Consider the following 16,535-nt stretch of genomic DNA (forward strand, 5'->3'; position numbering starts at 1 on the left):
AAAAAGACAAAAAATGGAGCTGCGGGGAATCGAACCCCGGACCTCTCCCATGCTAAGGGAATATTATACCACTAAACCACAGCCCCATTTGATGAAATACGAACGGCCTCTTTTGCTACAATAGGGAAAGCTAAGCTCCTAGCTTCCGATGATCTACCATATTTGATCTTCGTCATATTCCACTAAAGCAGCTTATAAAACATTTCGAAAAATTCCGCATGTGGGCTACATATGCCCTTAATAGTCTCATTCCCAACTGTATGCTATAATCGGAGTCTCCGAATGAGTCTCTGCGCCAATCGCACTCACTCCCTAACGTTGGGTGGATACCCCGGACAATATATATCACACGAAATGATTACCACTGGCAGTTAGAATGGGCTGGATAAAAGCCGAGATCAAGTTCGTAGCTTGGTTGCCTGACACTGATAAGAGTTAATTGCTTCACCAGAGACTCGGATGCGTGCCCCAGGCAGCTGTCCTACTCGTTTAGGTCATTCGGTCCTGTCGGGAGGGACCGACGCGGCGTCGCCGTCGACTTCAACTCACGAACTCCCCAACTCACCAACACACCATCTTTATCAACTCCCCGGTCGGTTCGGAATATCCCCATACTCATTTTGTACTACGTTTAGATGCCATCTCGCGGCAAGGGAAGATAATAAGATACATCCTTCCACACGTCATGAAATGCAGCCACCTGGTCCTAGCAGCAAGAGGTCTCAAGTGACATGATCACAAATAATCCTACAGGTAGATAGATACATTCCGATGAGAGGATTGGAACCATATCTCACAGAAGATGACATCGAACAGAGACTCTTCCAGCACCCCGAGACGTGTTTGTTCAACTCGGCCCCGACCTCGGTCAAGTCTTGCCCCTGCAGTGGCTGAGTGCAACGTTGCAACGCCACATCCAGACCGACCATGCCATATTCCGAATCTCACAAACGTGGAAGGATTCATATTGTGATACTGGATCATCCCCAAAGAATCTACGTCAAGGATGTACCGAAGGGCGGAGAAGGCCCCAGACGTAGGCCAAGACCCCGGATCCCGATATTGGGCAACGAGCACGAGCCGTGGAACCCAGGTGGTATTCCAGCAGCTACCCGGGACTTTCTCAAGTCATCCTGTCATATACCCCGGGGTAATTGCCCCTCTGAGTGATGACATAATAATTGACTTTCCCCGGATCGCTACCATAGATCGGCTGCCCCCCAACGTGCTTGGAACGTATCACAGTCCGCGATTGGACCGGGTTCCCCGAGCTACGAAGTTACAGTCTCGGCCGGGCTCAGACATAGGTGGCTGATGAGGCCATCCCACGGGCCAGCATTCAGGACCACCACGTGAGCAGCTGGGCATCTAGACTGGGTTACCCTTGTCCGAACAAAGTATCGGAGACGAGTCCTTTTGGCCGCTCGAACAAAGAAACAAAAGGAATGAGAAGCCCAGTCCATGTTATGACATCATGGACTCATCATGTAGATTCTCCGACGCTTGCCCCCGCGGTCTATATATTCCAATCTGACCTGCGACGGTCACCACGGAGCCCGAGATCGCGCTCCGATATCACGGCTGCGCGTACACCAGATTCTGATTATCACAATGAGACTACCAAATTTGAAGATGCCCCGTACGAGGCCAGAGAACCATTTCAACGGCGATACACTGCCGCAAGAGGTACCTCCGATCGATCCGAATCACAAAAAGTCCGAGGAAGCGATTGTCGACACGCCCATTCCCCTGCTTACGTGGCGCTCCTTTTTGATGGGCATTTTCGTGTCCATGGGCGGTTTCCTTTTCGGGTATGATACCGGCCAGATCTCGGGCTTCCTGGAAATGCCGGATTTCCTCCAGCGATATGGCCAACAACACTCAGACGGCACATACTACTTCTCCAATGCCCGTTCGGGGTTGATTGTCGGCCTAGTAAGTCCCGCGCATCGAGGATTCCATCGAGATAACTAATTCCACAATGCAGTTATCGATCGGTACCCTGATCGGCGCTTTGATCGCTGCCCCCATCGCAGATCGCATTGGCCGAAAATGGTCCATCAGCTGGTGGAGCGCCATGGTATGCGTTGGCATCACCGTCCAGATCTCGTCACCCGTCGGAAAGTGGTACCAAGTCGCCATGGGACGTTGGGTGGCAGGTCTGGGCGTTGGGGCCCTGTCGTTGCTTGTTCCCATGTATCAAGCAGAAACGGGACCCAGACATATTCGTGGATCGCTCGTGAGGTAATACTACCGACTCTGCTTGACATCTTAAAGCTAATGCTCTCAGCACCTACCAACTATTCATCACCCTCGGAATCTTCGTTGCCAACTGCATCAACTACGGAACCGAGGACCGGGCCGACACAGGATCCTGGCGAATCCCCATGGGCGTCACCTACATCTGGGCCATCATCCTCGGAGTGGGGATCTCGCTCTTCCCCGAAAGTGCCCGCTTCGACTACCGCCACGGAAAAGAGGCCAGAGCAGCCAACACCCTGGCCAATATGTACGGGATCCCGATGAACCATCGGATGCTGAAGCTTGAGCTCGACGAGATCCGCCAAAAGTTCGAGGAGGAACGAGCACGCGGAACAATCACCTGGGGCCAACTCTTCCGCGCTCCGCGCATGGGATATCGCGTGGCCGTGGGCGTGGCCCTGCAAGCACTGCAGCAACTAACCGGTGCCAATTACTTCTTCTACTACGGCACGACTATCTTCCAAGGTGCCGGGATCGAGAACAGCTACGTGACCCAGATGATCCTCGGCGGCGTCAACTTCGGAACGACCTTCCTCGGCCTCTATCTCATCGAGAACTACGGTCGTCGTCGCTCCCTCATCGCCGGAGCATTATGGATGTTCGTCTGCTTCATGGTCTTCGCCTCCGTGGGCCACTTCTCCTTGGACCACGAATTCCCCGAACGCACCCACACCGCCGGGGTAGTCATGGTCGTATTCGCCTGTCTCTTCATCTTGGGTATGCCCCTTACCACTCCCCCCCCCATCTACCCCAACATCACAACCTAATGCTAACAACTCCAGGCTTCGCCTCCACCTGGGGTCCCATGGTCTGGACCATCATCGCAGAACTCTACCCATCCGAATTCCGCGCCCGCGCCATGTCCCTCGCCACCGCATCCAACTGGCTCTGGAACTTCCTCCTCGCCTTCTTCACCCCCTTCATCACCAGCGCCATCGACTTCCGCCTCGGCTACGTCTTCGCCGGCTGTCTCTTCCTCGCCGCAGGGCTCGTCTACGTCGCCGTCATCGAAGGGCGCGGTCGCACCCTCGAGGAAATCGATACCATGTACGTCATGAAAGTGAAGCCGTGGAAGAGCTCCAAGTTCGAGTTTCCGGACCTCGCGCCGTATGATCGTCGGGGCTCGGCGGCGTCGAAGGCAGAGGCGTCGCATATTGCGAGGTTGAGTGCGGGGAATGAGACGGGTGCTGGGGCGCAGGGGTTGGAGGTGTAGGTGGTGCTTTGGGATGTTGGGGGAGAGGAGGCTGGGTTGTCAACGTTCGCTGTAACCCTTGTGTTCTGGCACTCGCGCGCCCTTGTATTACGGACTATCTTTTTGTATACCTATACTACACTCCCTGTCTTATGATGAGATGCTGCGATGTATGAGTTATGAGTTACTACTGGCTTATGATTATTGTTACCCCCGCTGATTGATAATACCGACGTTTCCCTTGTGAGGCAATAACGTTACTCCTTTGATTCAATACCAGATATCAATAAAATCAAAATTTCCACATTCATCTCAGCTGATACGAAGTACTATGTCTGGTTATAAAACAACGATACCTATGCACCCTGCCCATACATTGCAGTAGCACAGAAGTGCGAGGCCTCCATAGTAGTAGTAGGGCTTTCATTGCTTCGACCTCGCAGCCCATCTTTGATAGAAATCAAAAGAATTCCTGGGCATACAACCAATGGTACTCGATACAGACTGGATGCAGAATCATTCATTGTTCATGAAACACAGATCAAAAAGATGTGGCAAAAAGGAAACATACAACAGAAGGGATTCGCTGGTGGTCACCCACCCAACTACTAACCTCCCGGCGTGTGGCTTAAGTACGGCTGAGCGGACGGGAAGCCCTGTTCTCCACACCCTGTGGTCGTATGTACTATTCTACTACTCAGAAGGACCTATATACGCTATATGCTAGAAGTAAGATGCACCGATATCCGCGGGGGTGGTCTGCCGAATCAGGAACTGTCCATTTCCTTCAGCATAGGCAGGTATACGTGATGATACCTTCCCAACGCCCATGAAGTAAAGTACAGCTTGTAGTTCGGATAGCCGATCATGCTTTTCAATCAGAAGAAAGAAAAGGTTAGTCAACATTCGCTGGGCATTCAGAGGATAGAAACTTACCAGGTATTGTTGAAAACGCCTTCCACATCCTCCTGGTACCACTCGCCGTTATTCTGCTGTCGACTCATGATCAACTAGGATACAAAACATTAGTATTTATGATCCCTTTCACGTAGGGAGAGTTACCTTCAGCCCCTTCTCAATCGCTTCCTTGAATGGATACCGCGCATGCATTAGTGCCAAGCAGGCCCACGCCGTATTCACCACCTGGCTTTGCTCATGCTGGACATACATGACGCTAGTCCATATGGGGGGAATTATGGCAGCATTCCTCGCGCCCCACTAGACTCCAGATCCTTGGACCGTAGATAAAAGAAAACAGGAATCGCAACAAGATCCAGGTATGACTGAAATGAACCCAGGAGATAACATGACTGGCGTAGAGCTGGCCTGACTAGCCCCCAACTTTCAAAGAAGCAGAACCACAAAAATTGGTAGTTCGGCTTGGCAGCCATGATTCTCAGGCCGCAAGCCGATCGGGAAGCTTTGACTCCACGTCTACCACGGACCTTGGACAACCTTCTTTTCATTTCATGCTTGAACCAGAAAACCATTCACTGTGAGGTTCATTATTATGCGAGACCGAACCAGACCGACTACATCCTGTTGAAATGGACCTGCCTTCCAACAAGAACCATTAGAGCCAGCCCAAGCATCATTTCCGACAGCTTCGCACGGTTGGCTTTTTTTACGTGGATGGTTCTCCATCCTATGTCTCAAGAACGGTGCTAATCTCAACAATACTCTGAACAGCTGTCAGTCCAACTTGCAATGCACAGTGAGGGGACGCGTAACGAACCGGTACTCCTATCTGCGTTGTACTCTCAAACGCCTTACTCTCATACCTCACCATCCCCAATCCTCCACCACCTCCCGATCTCACATGCTTAAGATACCGCGGTGCACCAGGCATATCCGTGTTATCCGCGATGACCAACGACCCCTCCCGAAAGACCCTCAGGTCCTCACACAACAACAGATCCGGCAAATAGTACTTCTCCCAATGATCGAAGAAGACCATGTCCACTCCACCCCGAGCAATCTTTCCTTCCTCATATAACGTCTTTAACGACTCCGCCGCAGGTCCTTCCAAAACCTGAACCAGATCGTCCAATCCAGCCAGCTGGATAAACTCCCGCGCGACACATACCATCCCCGGATCCAGTTCAAAGGTATACACCCTGCATCCCTGCGCAGCTGCATCCTCCCCATAAAGGCTTCGCAGGATCGCACCCCATGCGAGGGCCGAGTTACCCACGTACGTTCCGAATTCAAGTATCACCTTTGGTTTCACGGGCATGGCTTCCAGCGCGGCACGGGCGATTCTCACCTTCGATTCCCGAAAAATAATCATGTGGGATTTAGTGGTGGCAAAATGTTCAATCGCGGCCATCAAGGCCCACGGGTTGTTTTCGAACGAGGAACGGGGGTGCTCGGCGATGTAGGCGCGGAGAGCGTCGGCACGGTTCTCGGTAGACATGAGGAAGGAGGTGACGGAATCTTGAAGGGTGGAGATGATGGACTTGGACCATTCTGTCCACTATGTGATGTGTCAGATATGGATCGGGGACTCATAAGGGGCATCCACGTACGGAGCTTTCCGACATTGCGGTTGTCGTGCAGAGAACGTGAGCGCCAGACCAGTTGCTCATTTCTGGTTGGGACTAGCTCTGGGCACACATGTGCGTTGTCCATGGAGGGCTCTTATACGTCTTGAAGTAGTGGAGCCAGGATGGACCGAGTTTCTGTTTCAGTGGAGCTATGGCATGAGCTGCGCCGCGCCGTTTCAAGGCTCCGATAAGGGCCTCGGACATAATTGCCGTCTTTGGAGATCGCAGAGGACGTAATCCCGGGCGTGTATGTCAATGCCGAGCTCTAGCTGCACTTCTGTTGCATATATCGTGCAACGACATCAAGTGTCTTGGTTGAGCTGCTGGAGGACTTGCAAAAAAATGAAGGAGAAAAGATCTGACGACCGAAAAAAAGCTTGTTGGGAGTTAGGGGATCCGAGACAGTGGGTCAGGGATGCCAAGCTTCAACCTAGGACTCTTGGAGTCCATTCAGGGGGTTTCGAATGTAAGATCCGGGTCTAGCAACTCTTGTGCCCATGTGGTGTATGGCATGGCCAATTGAATGAGGGACGATCACGAATCCATATGCCGGGACGCATCCACTGACTCCATCGGATCGAACCACCCTTGCCCCGTCGGGGTTTAGTCGCCGCAGTGGAAGGTTTCTTCCGAGCTCAGGAGTAGGTGATAGTTGATCGGCTTTCCGCACACTCATCGGCCCGATGGCAAAAGAACCGTCTCCCTGTCATTGAGTGTGACGGAAGACTTTCATATACTCTTACAAGCCTTTCTGTGAACACGTGTGTCTACCCTGAATATCACTGGCAAATTTCCATCACTGGGATAAGTACCGATTGTTTCTAGTAGTCAGTCGAACTACATACTGCCATAAAGCAATCATCCCATTATCATATCCCTCATCAAAGAGATAAAGGCTGCCAAAACCGAAGGACGATCCAAAGGAGGGGTTATCTTCTCCCCATATCTCATCAATGCCACCATACCCCATCTCTCAAACTGCCCTTTCCCTATTCCCATACTAACACCCCCCCGTCGCACTCGACCCCACACACACCGCCCCCGTACAATTAAACCCCACCGTCCCCTCCACATTCCCACAGAGATACTCCCCCGCATACGTGGTATTTCCCGTAATCCGCAAATCGACTTTCTCAATAGTAATATCCTCGCACGGAGCAACAGCACTACATTGGAAACTCGCCACATCAGCAGACTCCGTGGTACCGGAGATATCCCTGAACACGAGATCCCGGATTTGAAACTTCGAGTTGGTGCAGTTCCCCGACGCACCGGAAAATGTTGTGCATTGGGAGATGGTAAAGGGTGTGCCTTTGAGATTGTTGGTTTTGAGGTTGGTGGCTGTGATGTTGGAAGCAACTGTTTCATTCGTTTAGGGCGTTGTTAGGGGAAAGAAGGAAAATTCATGGGGGATGGAAACGGTTAACATACATCCTAACCCCCCACCGCCCCCGTTAGGCGGATATCCGACCTGATCGCCCGTCCAGGTCTTAAAGTACACAGCGTGGGTCGTTTTTTCGTATGTGATGTTTGAGATGTGAAGATGTTCGACGGTTTCATAAGCCCCGTTGTATTGGCCGATACTGCCGATTGCTATTCCCAGACCGCTGGAGAAGGTGGAGTCTGCGATGGTTATATCAGTGGAGTTGGCTTTGGTGCTGATACTGTCGTCGCCGTTGAGCACTTCCCAGTTGGTGAAGGTGATGTTGTGGCTGTAGATGGTGTTGGCGCCGTCGGTGTTTTCTATTGAAGTAGTCAGATATCGAGGAAAATTGAAGTTGCCAGGGCGACATACGCGCCGAATCCCCATTATCGTATAGATTATTCACGTAAATGGAATCGAACCATGCGTTGGAGGTGTGGATGATGGACATGGTCCTGTGCGTTCAGCTTCCAATGATATCATGGTATGTAGAATGGTGAACCTACCACATCTGACTCTGCACAAACCGCAACCCCCTAAACACCGCTCCCTTCGCCCCCGATACGGTCAACTGATTCGGTCGTCCGGGGTAATTTGATGTCGATCCAACGTATTTGTACCAGGTGGTGCCACTCCCATTGAACGTTCCGTATCCGTGTCCGTCGAAGACGATATCGGTGCCGCCTAGGATCCAGGCCGTGGATTGGTTTTGATATCCGACGGGGAGGGAGTGGTTGAGCCAGTAGGAGATGTTGGTGCTCCACTATATCCTGTCAGGATATGAGAGAGTTGGTGGAGGAATTGCTTGCTTACCAAGAGGGTACCCTGCAGGTCAATCTCAACATCGTCGAGCCAGGTTGTGTTCATGACCGAGTTGATGTGGTAGGTATTGTTGGTGAAAATGACCCGGCCACCAGTACCACAGGTTGTCAGGGCATCGAGGATGGCGGGGACATCGTCAATATCGGAGGAGTTTCCGGGGGTGACGATGCATTGAGATCGAGTGTCGCCATTTCGGGCTACATCGGAGAGTGAGAGGGAGGGGACAAAAAGAGAAAAAAAAAGAATAACGGGGAATGACAATTGAACCATGATGAGGGCTAGGAAGGATATGAAAGAGGCTGTACGTTTAACAATCTCGGCTGGATGAGGGTTAGATAACAGATGTCTACTAAGTATTGTCGAACCCCTCACGCCCGGGGTAGGTTTACCCCGACCTGCATCAGCTCGGATCTGATAGGTGCAGTTGAGGAAAGGGTTTCTCCATGATCTACATGGTCCCCAGGGGTAACAGCCTATCAACGACATGATGATATGTTGGGCTTCATTTCTGCAGAAACTGGATTGCTCATGGTATCTGACTTGCATCTTCGTGGGGACCCTGGATAAGCGGGCCAGCGGAGTAACACTTCCGCGCTTATTGAGGGGTCAAACCTCAACATTCGGTCTGGAAGTGTCTACCTTTATCACAACCTCGTGTATCCATCAGAAAGCATGCTCGCGAAAACAATGATGCCCTGGCATAGATACTGATGGTGCAATCCCCGTCTATCACTCGCCATCGTTCGCCATACAGCCAGCGGCTAAATCCTCATCCTCTCCACTTTCTGACCCAGTCGAACCAATCTTCTTCCATCCCAGGACGCTAAGCGCACATTCCACCGATCGGAGCGATACAGCCGCGACTTATAAAAACGGTCCGAAGCCCCGCCCGTCACTTTGAATCTTGAGGCCCCTTTGCACTTAATCTCCGAGTCAAGAGTACGCACCCCACAGGGAACGCCGAATCAGCGACCATGTCCACAACGGCAACCGACAAGCTACCCACATATTTCATTGGCCATGGTGAGAGACTGAAGGTAAAAATCGCGAGAATATTTCACTGACCACGATGTGGCAGGTGGGGTGAGCATCCTCTTCAAACCCGGGTATGGACCCGTTCAACAGGATCTGCGCGAGATTGGCAAGGAAATCAAAGCCCTGAAGCCGGAGGCAATTGTCATCACCTGTGGCCACTTTCAGAGCGAGAATGATACTATCCAGGGTAAGGATTCAGAAAGAGAGTCGCCTGTCGCTAGTTTCATCTAAGACCATGTGCACAGTAAACCTGAAAGAACCGACAAAGGTCTGGCATGACCTGGGTCCCTCCTGGCATACTACATTCCCGCATGTCTTTGAATATCAATATCCGCACAAGTCTTCCAAGGCTCTGGGTGAGAAAGTGCTGCAGCATTTGGTCGACCAAGGGATTAAAGCGGAGGGCGTGGAGCGTGATCTTGACCATGGGGTGTGAGTCTTTTACTTCTTCCTTGGTTTCAATCTGAGTTCCAAAGTCATTTTCGGACAGGAAGAGAAACGATGCTGATGCCAAGCAGATGGGTACCCTTCAAACTCATGTTCCCGGAAGGAGAGGATGAACTGGATGTCCCCATCCTGGAAGTTTCCACCTATGATGGCAACGATCTCACGGCACATATTCAACTTGGCGAAGCTCTTTCTTCGCTGTACGTTTCCCTCTAAGCTCATTTCGAGGTGTCCCTGATTGGTTTGGAACAAAGTGCCCGTACGAAAGCTTACCCATGCTATAGGCCTGGTCGTATCCTTATAATTGGATCAGGAATGATAGTCCACAATCTTCGTGCAACTCGCGAGGGGACCGCCGGCACAACGGTGGCTAGGTCGGTGGAAGAAGCGGCCTTGAAGTCACTCGCTGCGCTGAGTCCGCGGGACAGAGACGCCCAGTTCCTAAACTTCCAGAAACGTGACGACTGGGTTGACGCTCATCCTACCGAGGAACATGTTCTACCCTTATATGTCACGTTGGGAGCCGGGCGGCAGTGGCCGGAATATAAGGTGTGGAATCAGGATCGGTACATCATAGGCCAGTCCTATCTCTCATTTCGGCTTGGGGCGCTGCCTATCACAAGTAACGAATTAGGGGGTCGTCTCTAATCAGAAGATCAAATGGACGCAGACGACTGCAGTCCAAAATGGAGATTCTGGATCGAAAGAACCTGCGATACTAGGCTCCACTCCGTAGACTGGTCGTTCAGTCCCGGGATTTCCCCAAGGCCGAGGCCAAAAGGGGATGATGGGGCCCTTTGATGACCCTAGGCCTAGTTAGGCTAGTCTTGCGCAGGAGCGGATCCGATAAGCAATCAGATGCTTGCAGCCCTGCTGGGTACGGGGTAATAGACCACCTCCATGACAGTCATCTCCCCATGTAAACCGCATTCGCAAGGACATGCATTGCCAAGTCTGCGCATAATTTCACCAAGAGGATACTCGGACCCGGAGACCGACCAGTATCTCCGAAGACGATGATGTCCGACCGCGCTCTGAGGGGGTATATAAACCTGTCTCATCCCAGGGATAGTTAAAAGCACACCAAATCAGCACTCTTCCCAATTCATCCGAGCGCATCTCCCCTTTGTTCAGCGAGAATTATTCTTTGTCCAAATTTCCCCTACCTCAGAGCCAGCAACCATGTCTACTTCCACCGGCAACGCCGCAGCCTGGCTCACGGCCGCCAAAGCCCACCCTTTTGAGGTCAAGGAGGCACCCCTCTGGAAGCCCGGAGAGAACGAAGTCCTGGTGTGGAACCATGCTGTCGCTATCAACCCCATCGACCATGCCCATCAGACCGTCGCTTGGTGGCCCATGAATTACCCCACGATGCTGGGTCAGGATGTGGCCGGAGAAGTGGTCGCCGTGGGTCCCAACGTGACTCGCTTCAAGCTTGGAGATCGTGTCCTTGGCCACGCAGTTGGCATGGCGACCAGGCGCAATCAAGACAATGCCTTCCAGGAACATACCATTGTGCAGGTCAATATGGCCAGCGAACTTCCGGACAACATCCCATACGAAAATGCCGCAGTCATTCCCCTGGCATTCTCGACAGCATGCTGTGGTCTCTTTCAGGATGAGTTCCTGAAGATGCAGCTGCCAACTGAGCCCCGCGCCCGATCCACTGGGAAGACGCTGCTTGTCTGGGGAGGCGCAAGCTCCGTGGGCAGCAATGCCATTCAACTCGCCGTGGCAGCTGGATACGAAGTTATCACCACGGCATCGCCCAAGAACTTCAATTATGTCAAGAGACTGGGAGCTAGCCAGGTGTTCGATTACAGCAGTCCCTCCGTTGCCGAGGATCTCATCCAAGCCTTGCAGGGCAAGACACTTGCCGGTGTTATGGACTGTATCGGTTATTCTGCTACCCCAATTTGTGCGGATGTTGTGAGCAGGACCGAAGGAACCAAATTTGTAGCAACAGTTCAGGGCCGTTTTCCTACACCACCAGAGGGAGTCAGCGTGAAACAGGTCTTCGGGACGACCATCAAGGACAACTTCGTTGGAAAGGCGGTATATGAGGACTTCCTGCCTCACGCACTAAGGGCTGGCACTTTCGTGCCTGCTCCTGCGCCCCTGATTGTGGGGAAAGGTCTGGCAAGCCTTCAGACCGCCGTGGACCGATATGGCGAAGGTGGCATATCCGCTCAGAAGCTCGTCACTTTGCTTTAAATCAAAGACAGTTCCAACTGCCTGACAGGCGATCCCAAAGCTGTTATGGAATTGATTGCTTGAATACGAATATGCGTCTTGCTCTTGTTTTAGTTGCATTCTGCTTGAAATCAACCTAGGCTGTGTTTATGGCAATGTCATCTCCGTAGGGGTCTTTTTAATGATAGGCTAATTAGTTCGGGACTTCCCATGTGGAGATCCATTAGTGCTTACCCGCGCACAGCCCACTTGCGTAAGCGACTCGTTGGCGCAAACTTCACCTCTTCCACCGTCCACTCCCCTATGACAGTTTAGCAGTAATTAGTCTCTAGTGTCGACCATGGTATACAGTGGTCCCTCTCGAGGATGTGAAACCTGTCGATGGCGGAAAAAGAAGGTCTGTCTGATCTATATCACTCATCTCTGGCAACCTGGGCTAACTCGTCTCACTCAGTGTGATGAAGCTCGTCCGGTACGTTGCGCAAGTCAACTGAAACTACCTGGTACCTTTACCGGTAGAACAAGATTGTATCGTGTTTGCGCACGTGGAATAACATGCATTAGTCGTGCATACGATGTCTCAAATCCAACCGAACTTGCAAAGGTTACGTGGACCAAGCCACCAGCAAGCTCGCCTTCCGATATGTGATTCCCGATAGTGTGCAATCTCCACCACAGCCCAAATCCATGGCACGTAAATGTAGTTTACCTGCTCGAGTCCCGGCTCCTGGTACAAATTTCCTCCCGGATGATGCGAGTCCCATGGAAGAGACAGATGATGGTATCGAAGAACTAGCTTTGCGAGCATTCTTCCACGACTATTGTGTGACTTCAACAAATCATACCATCTCGCGAGGTTTTCTCAATGGCCTGGAGCCAATGGTGCTACGCTGCGGGCTCTGGTCGGACTATGCCAAAGCATGCAAGGCGGTCGCCTTTGCCAGTCATGGCATCAAGCTTCATAGGCCCAGCCTCCTGCGCAAGGCTCAGACGCTCTATGATGAGCTAATTAGCTCCCTGGCACGTGTCATGAGCTTAGTTAACTCGTCATTACTATCCGCGGAGGTGCCGACGGTGGTAATGCTGCTCGGGTTGTATGAGGTTCGTTGTGATTTTCGGACTCTGCCAGGCCCACTGGCGTTATACCTTGCTCATCTTAGGCAGATGATTGTTGCAGATGAAATTTACCCAAGATACCACCAGGTCCACGCAGGAGGTATGGCTGCAATGTTGCGTATTGAGAGCTCCCCGTTGGGACTGGTGAAGGCTGCACAGTCAGGTCACCCGCTACTTACCCGTGGCATGAGCCAGGTAAGAAGCCTATAGAAGACGGTATTGACAAGCCTAACACCTTTGTTACCAGGGACCTTTCTTCGTACCATATATCGGCAATGAGCATCAAGAGCTGGACAGCATTCTTCATGATACATATGGCATATGGGGCAAAATGAATCTATTTCTTGCTGACGATGTAGAGGCCCTTTACCTTCTTCAGGAAGAGGCACTTTTAATCAATCAACGGTTTTTGCAGTGGCAAGATAGCGTTCCCACAGATTTCATGCCCACCACTGTCGGTCACCTACCGCCAAGATCGTCAGCAACAGCCCCGACAGTTGGACACTGGCCAGGTCCAATCGATGTTTATTTCGACCTGTACACTGCAGCAGTCTGGAATATCACGCGTGTGGCTCGATGCTTCCTCATTGACATTATCACAAAGATCAGTGACACCCTCCAGGATGGCAGAGACTATACTCGTGAAAAGATAGATGCCGACCGCCTCCTTAAGGAGTTGCTGTCTTCCATCCCATATCATCTCACCGAATGTCTACCAGATTTTCTTCGGCATATGTCGAAAGTGTCAGACATCCAAACCCCTGGAAGGGCCGCCGGGGGCCTGTTATTGATGCATCCCATATATTTGCTTTGCCAGCTATCCATCGTATCCTTGGAGATACGGGAGTACCTTACCCGATGTCTGGAGTGGATTGGGATGAATATGGGTGTTGGACAAGCTTCACTCCTCGCCAAGGTACGTGAGCCTTTTTCCCATTCTGCGTTTAGATATCCTTGCGAGTGACTGAGCCTTCGACAGCAGAGTAAGGAGCCTCGAGTGGACGACCTTCTTTCGGGGTGTATGATTATCTGGACTGGATTCCTGCTGTAGCGGAACGCGGAAACTCGATTTGATGGACATTTCGGCAGTTCAGTGTTGTCTCAGTTTGCTACACTGTATTAAGCAAGAAGAATAACATCATTCAGAGCGTTTTTACTGCATCACTTTATGGGCTGGCGATGACGTTGGGCAAGAGAGTAGATCGCAATCCTTGCTTATTCGGCTTAACATGGCCGTCACCATACTAAGCACTAGTCATATTCCGGGAACTGCGCAGTCAGTGTCAGTTATTTGATCATTGGTCAGTCGTTGGTTGGAGAAGCGAAGGATGGGGTTCTCTATGCAGTTCACCCGATATCGGCAACCTCCACTCTATCCCCCCGTCGACGACAATTCAGTCGATAGAATGCATAGTCATACAATAGGTCGGCGTTAATCCCTGCATAATGTAGAATCTGCGCCAGATGTACTCGGCATAGAAGCTGTGGCTATCACGAGAGGTAACTTTCGGAGAGGATCCATATTCCTGATTGATGGTGTGGAAGCGGAAAGTCTGGATCTCTGGGACGGACGGAGCGGAGGCAGCAGAGGAACCGTCGCCCGGGCCGCTTGGTGCCGAGATGCACTAAGCCCGATTGAGCCGTGGCGGCCAGCTCAGCTGACAGCGCCAACAAGCGGCTGCATCTCGAGACTCTCTTCCACCAACTATTGGTTTTACGTCCTCGGCAAGGACCTGGGAGGGATGACAGCTCCACTGGCTTGCAGGCAATACGAATGACTATGCGCTCCCAATTCGATGAGCTTCAGTGAAGACCTGCAATGTAACAGCCGAGAAATGCCCTGATGCCCTGATATACCAAGGCATACCTAGCGCCTTTAAGAGGCGGACACGCCCCAGCTGTGCGACCGGTAATGCCTCCAATTGAGCCTGCTGCATAACAAGATGCTGACCACTATCGCCCAGTCTTTCCAGTCTTACGCCCTTCGCTTGGTACAAGACACTCTGAGGCGGATTGCAGCCCCTGTGACACTAGTGGACCATCTTGATGGCAAGAAGCGTGTGTTGTACGACGACCCAACAATACTGGGTGCCGATAAAGCGGTCATCACCGTCAAGCATGTGAATTTCTGGAGAAGAGTTCTACTAGATTTTGACCTGGTAAATATCCTGAGTACTCCAGATCGAGTGGACTGACCCAATTAATGCCTGAAAGGGATTCGCAGAAGCCTTCATACTCCAAGAGGTGGAATGCGACCAACTAAATATAATCTTTGACGTAAGTGTCCTGGGCGGCAACAGAACCGAGAAACGGGATCGCGATTCACATATGGTCTACTCAGTTGTACATTCAAAACCGCGCGACCCTCGATGCCGGTGGTTCACCGTTTGAGCTCATTCACCGATTAGCCCAGTGGTGGAGACCGAAGAACAACATCGACAATGCGCGCACCAACATCGCATCCCATTATGACACTTCAAACGGGCTATTTACCAGTTTCCTCTCAGCGGATATGAACTACTCCTGCGCGCATTGGTCGAATGATGCCACGGAATCGCTTCAAACAGCACAGCGACGAAAGGTACACTACATGATAAAAAAGGCTCGGGTGCAATCTAACCACCACTTATTGGACATTGGTTGCGGATGGGGAGACTTAATCATCGAAGCAGTGCGACTGACTGACTGCCAAGCGACCGGCTTGACGCTCTCGGAAGAGCAAAAAGGTTTGGCGGATAAGCGGATCCGTGACGCGGGCCTCCAGGACCGCATTCGTGTCTTGTTGTGCGACTATCGCAACGCCCCGCGGCCAGAAATCGGATATGATTGCATCATTTCAATCGGGATGTTCGAACATGTGGGGTCGGAATATATGGATCAGTATTTCGAAGTGGTTTCGGACTTACTCAAGCCTCAAAATGGCGTGGTAGTGATTGACGGGATAACCAAGATACATCCAGTATGATCTTCTCCCGTTTGACATTTACCGACCATCTAACATTAGCAGTTCCACGAGACTAATCCCCGCGTGGGCGACTACATCAATCGCTACGTCTTCCCGGGCGGGTACCTCCCCACACCAAATATCCTCTTCGAGTCGCTGCATCGAGGCAGCAAAGGCACCTTGGAAGTGTCCTCCGTTCTCAACACTGGCCCTCACTACGCCAAAACGCTCCTGGCTTGGAGGGATAACTTTCTTTCCAACTGGGATCACATCCGATCGGATTTTTGCGCTCGATATCCTGAAGCCTCGCAGATGGAAATCGAAGCATACCGACGGCGCTGGCTAGTGAGTGCTTTTATTTATCGAATGCGGCATCTGCTAATGCGAACAGTACTACTTTGAGTATTGCGAAGCCGGGTTTCGGAATCGCATTTTGGGAAATTATACAATTTGCGCGGTCCGCACTCCTGAGGCGGTCATGGACTATAACAACTTGAACATCGACGATGCGTAGAGTATCGGTCTATAGAAACAACCATATTTTTTATTGGAGCC

At 51.6% G+C, this 16,535-nt stretch overlaps 8 protein-coding genes and 1 non-coding gene across 9 annotated transcripts; 5 read left to right on the plus strand and 4 right to left on the minus strand.

Annotated features, from left to right (window-relative positions):
* Positions 1–14: 14 nt before the first annotated feature.
* BO80DRAFT_t193 lies at positions 15–86 on the minus strand. Its single transcript has one exon. It is a non-coding gene; the product is annotated as a tRNA-Ala (tRNA).
* A 1,377-nt stretch (positions 87–1,463) lies between these two features.
* Positions 1,464–3,558, plus strand: BO80DRAFT_110307 (sugar porter family MFS transporter). The gene is made up of 4 exons (XM_025713409.1): positions 1,464–1,935; positions 1,988–2,244; positions 2,291–2,979; positions 3,045–3,558. Exons 1-4 carry the CDS (start codon positions 1,612–1,614, stop codon positions 3,473–3,475), a joined length of 1,701 nt encoding a protein of 566 aa, XP_025574223.1. The 5' UTR covers positions 1,464–1,611; the 3' UTR covers positions 3,476–3,558.
* A 663-nt stretch (positions 3,559–4,221) lies between these two features.
* Positions 4,222–4,624, minus strand: BO80DRAFT_445915 (terpenoid cyclases/Protein prenyltransferase; the record flags this gene model as incomplete). The annotated part of the gene is made up of 3 exons (XM_025721521.1): positions 4,222–4,324; positions 4,391–4,464; positions 4,517–4,624. The coding sequence occupies 3 exons, from the start codon at positions 4,622–4,624 to the stop codon at positions 4,222–4,224; spliced, it is 285 nt and encodes a 94-aa protein (XP_025574224.1).
* Positions 4,625–4,815: 191 nt separating this feature from the next.
* Positions 4,816–5,870, minus strand: BO80DRAFT_494357 (O-methyltransferase; the record flags this gene model as incomplete). The annotated part of the gene is made up of 2 exons (XM_025723867.1): positions 4,816–5,135; positions 5,190–5,870. The coding sequence occupies 2 exons, from the start codon at positions 5,868–5,870 to the stop codon at positions 5,100–5,102; spliced, it is 717 nt and encodes a 238-aa protein (XP_025574225.1). The 3' UTR covers positions 4,816–5,099.
* Positions 5,871–6,767: 897 nt separating this feature from the next.
* On the minus strand, positions 6,768–8,515 carry BO80DRAFT_476859 (putative exo-polygalacturonase; the record flags this gene model as incomplete). Its single annotated transcript, XM_025723240.1, has 5 exons — positions 6,768–7,359; positions 7,432–7,743; positions 7,796–7,878; positions 7,930–8,186; positions 8,237–8,515. The coding sequence occupies 5 exons, from the start codon at positions 8,513–8,515 to the stop codon at positions 7,001–7,003; spliced, it is 1,290 nt and encodes a 429-aa protein (XP_025574226.1). The 3' UTR covers positions 6,768–7,000.
* A 704-nt stretch (positions 8,516–9,219) lies between these two features.
* Positions 9,220–10,375, plus strand: BO80DRAFT_435590 (DODA-type extradiol aromatic ring-opening family dioxygenase; the record flags this gene model as incomplete). Its single annotated transcript, XM_025720917.1, has 5 exons — positions 9,220–9,268; positions 9,324–9,467; positions 9,526–9,712; positions 9,799–9,927; positions 10,012–10,375. The coding sequence occupies 5 exons, from the start codon at positions 9,220–9,222 to the stop codon at positions 10,373–10,375; spliced, it is 873 nt and encodes a 290-aa protein (XP_025574227.1).
* Positions 10,376–10,426: 51 nt separating this feature from the next.
* BO80DRAFT_110391 (zinc-binding alcohol dehydrogenase family protein) lies at positions 10,427–12,167 on the plus strand. The gene has a single exon (XM_025713410.1). It carries the CDS (start codon positions 10,910–10,912, stop codon positions 11,939–11,941), a length of 1,032 nt encoding a protein of 343 aa, XP_025574228.1. The 5' UTR covers positions 10,427–10,909; the 3' UTR covers positions 11,942–12,167.
* Positions 12,168–12,224: 57 nt separating this feature from the next.
* On the plus strand, positions 12,225–14,367 carry BO80DRAFT_425995 (putative C6 transcription factor). The gene is made up of 6 exons (XM_025719652.1): positions 12,225–12,317; positions 12,375–12,392; positions 12,485–13,021; positions 13,085–13,231; positions 13,284–13,952; positions 14,016–14,367. Exons 1-6 carry the CDS (start codon positions 12,261–12,263, stop codon positions 14,085–14,087), a joined length of 1,500 nt encoding a protein of 499 aa, XP_025574229.1. The 5' UTR covers positions 12,225–12,260; the 3' UTR covers positions 14,088–14,367.
* A 612-nt stretch (positions 14,368–14,979) lies between these two features.
* Positions 14,980–16,494, plus strand: BO80DRAFT_358123 (2-heptaprenyl-1,4-naphthoquinone methyltransferase; the record flags this gene model as incomplete). Its single annotated transcript, XM_025715869.1, has 5 exons — positions 14,980–15,195; positions 15,251–15,313; positions 15,378–15,995; positions 16,044–16,325; positions 16,372–16,494. 5 exons carry the CDS (start codon positions 14,980–14,982, stop codon positions 16,492–16,494), a joined length of 1,302 nt encoding a protein of 433 aa, XP_025574230.1.
* Between the last annotated feature and the right edge of the window lie 41 nt (positions 16,495–16,535).

Source organism: Aspergillus ibericus (genome assembly GCF_003184845.1).
Source record: "Aspergillus ibericus CBS 121593 unplaced genomic scaffold BO80scaffold_25, whole genome shotgun sequence".
NCBI classification, from domain to species: domain Eukaryota; kingdom Fungi; phylum Ascomycota; class Eurotiomycetes; order Eurotiales; family Aspergillaceae; genus Aspergillus; species Aspergillus ibericus.

Bases quoted from the DNA above. Each gene is read 5' to 3' on its own strand.
- BO80DRAFT_110391 (XM_025713410.1), top strand. From the start codon at position 10,910: ATGTCTACTTCCACCGGCAACGCCGCAGCCTGGCTCACGGCCGCCAAA.
- BO80DRAFT_425995 (XM_025719652.1), top strand. From the start codon at position 12,261: ATGGTATACAGTGGTCCCTCTCGAGGATGTGAAACCTGTCGATGGCGG. The intron at 13,232-13,283 runs GTAAGAAGCCTA...CTTTGTTACCAG, and splicing joins TTACCCGTGGCATGAGCCAG to GGACCTTTCTTCGTACCATA. The intron at 13,953-14,015 runs GTACGTGAGCCT...AGCCTTCGACAG, and splicing joins AAGCTTCACTCCTCGCCAAG to CAGAGTAAGGAGCCTCGAGT.
- BO80DRAFT_110307 (XM_025713409.1), top strand. From the start codon at position 1,612: ATGAGACTACCAAATTTGAAGATGCCCCGTACGAGGCCAGAGAACCAT. The intron at 2,245-2,290 runs GTAATACTACCG...TAATGCTCTCAG, and splicing joins ATTCGTGGATCGCTCGTGAG to CACCTACCAACTATTCATCA. The intron at 2,980-3,044 runs GTATGCCCCTTA...TAACAACTCCAG, and splicing joins CGCCTGTCTCTTCATCTTGG to GCTTCGCCTCCACCTGGGGT.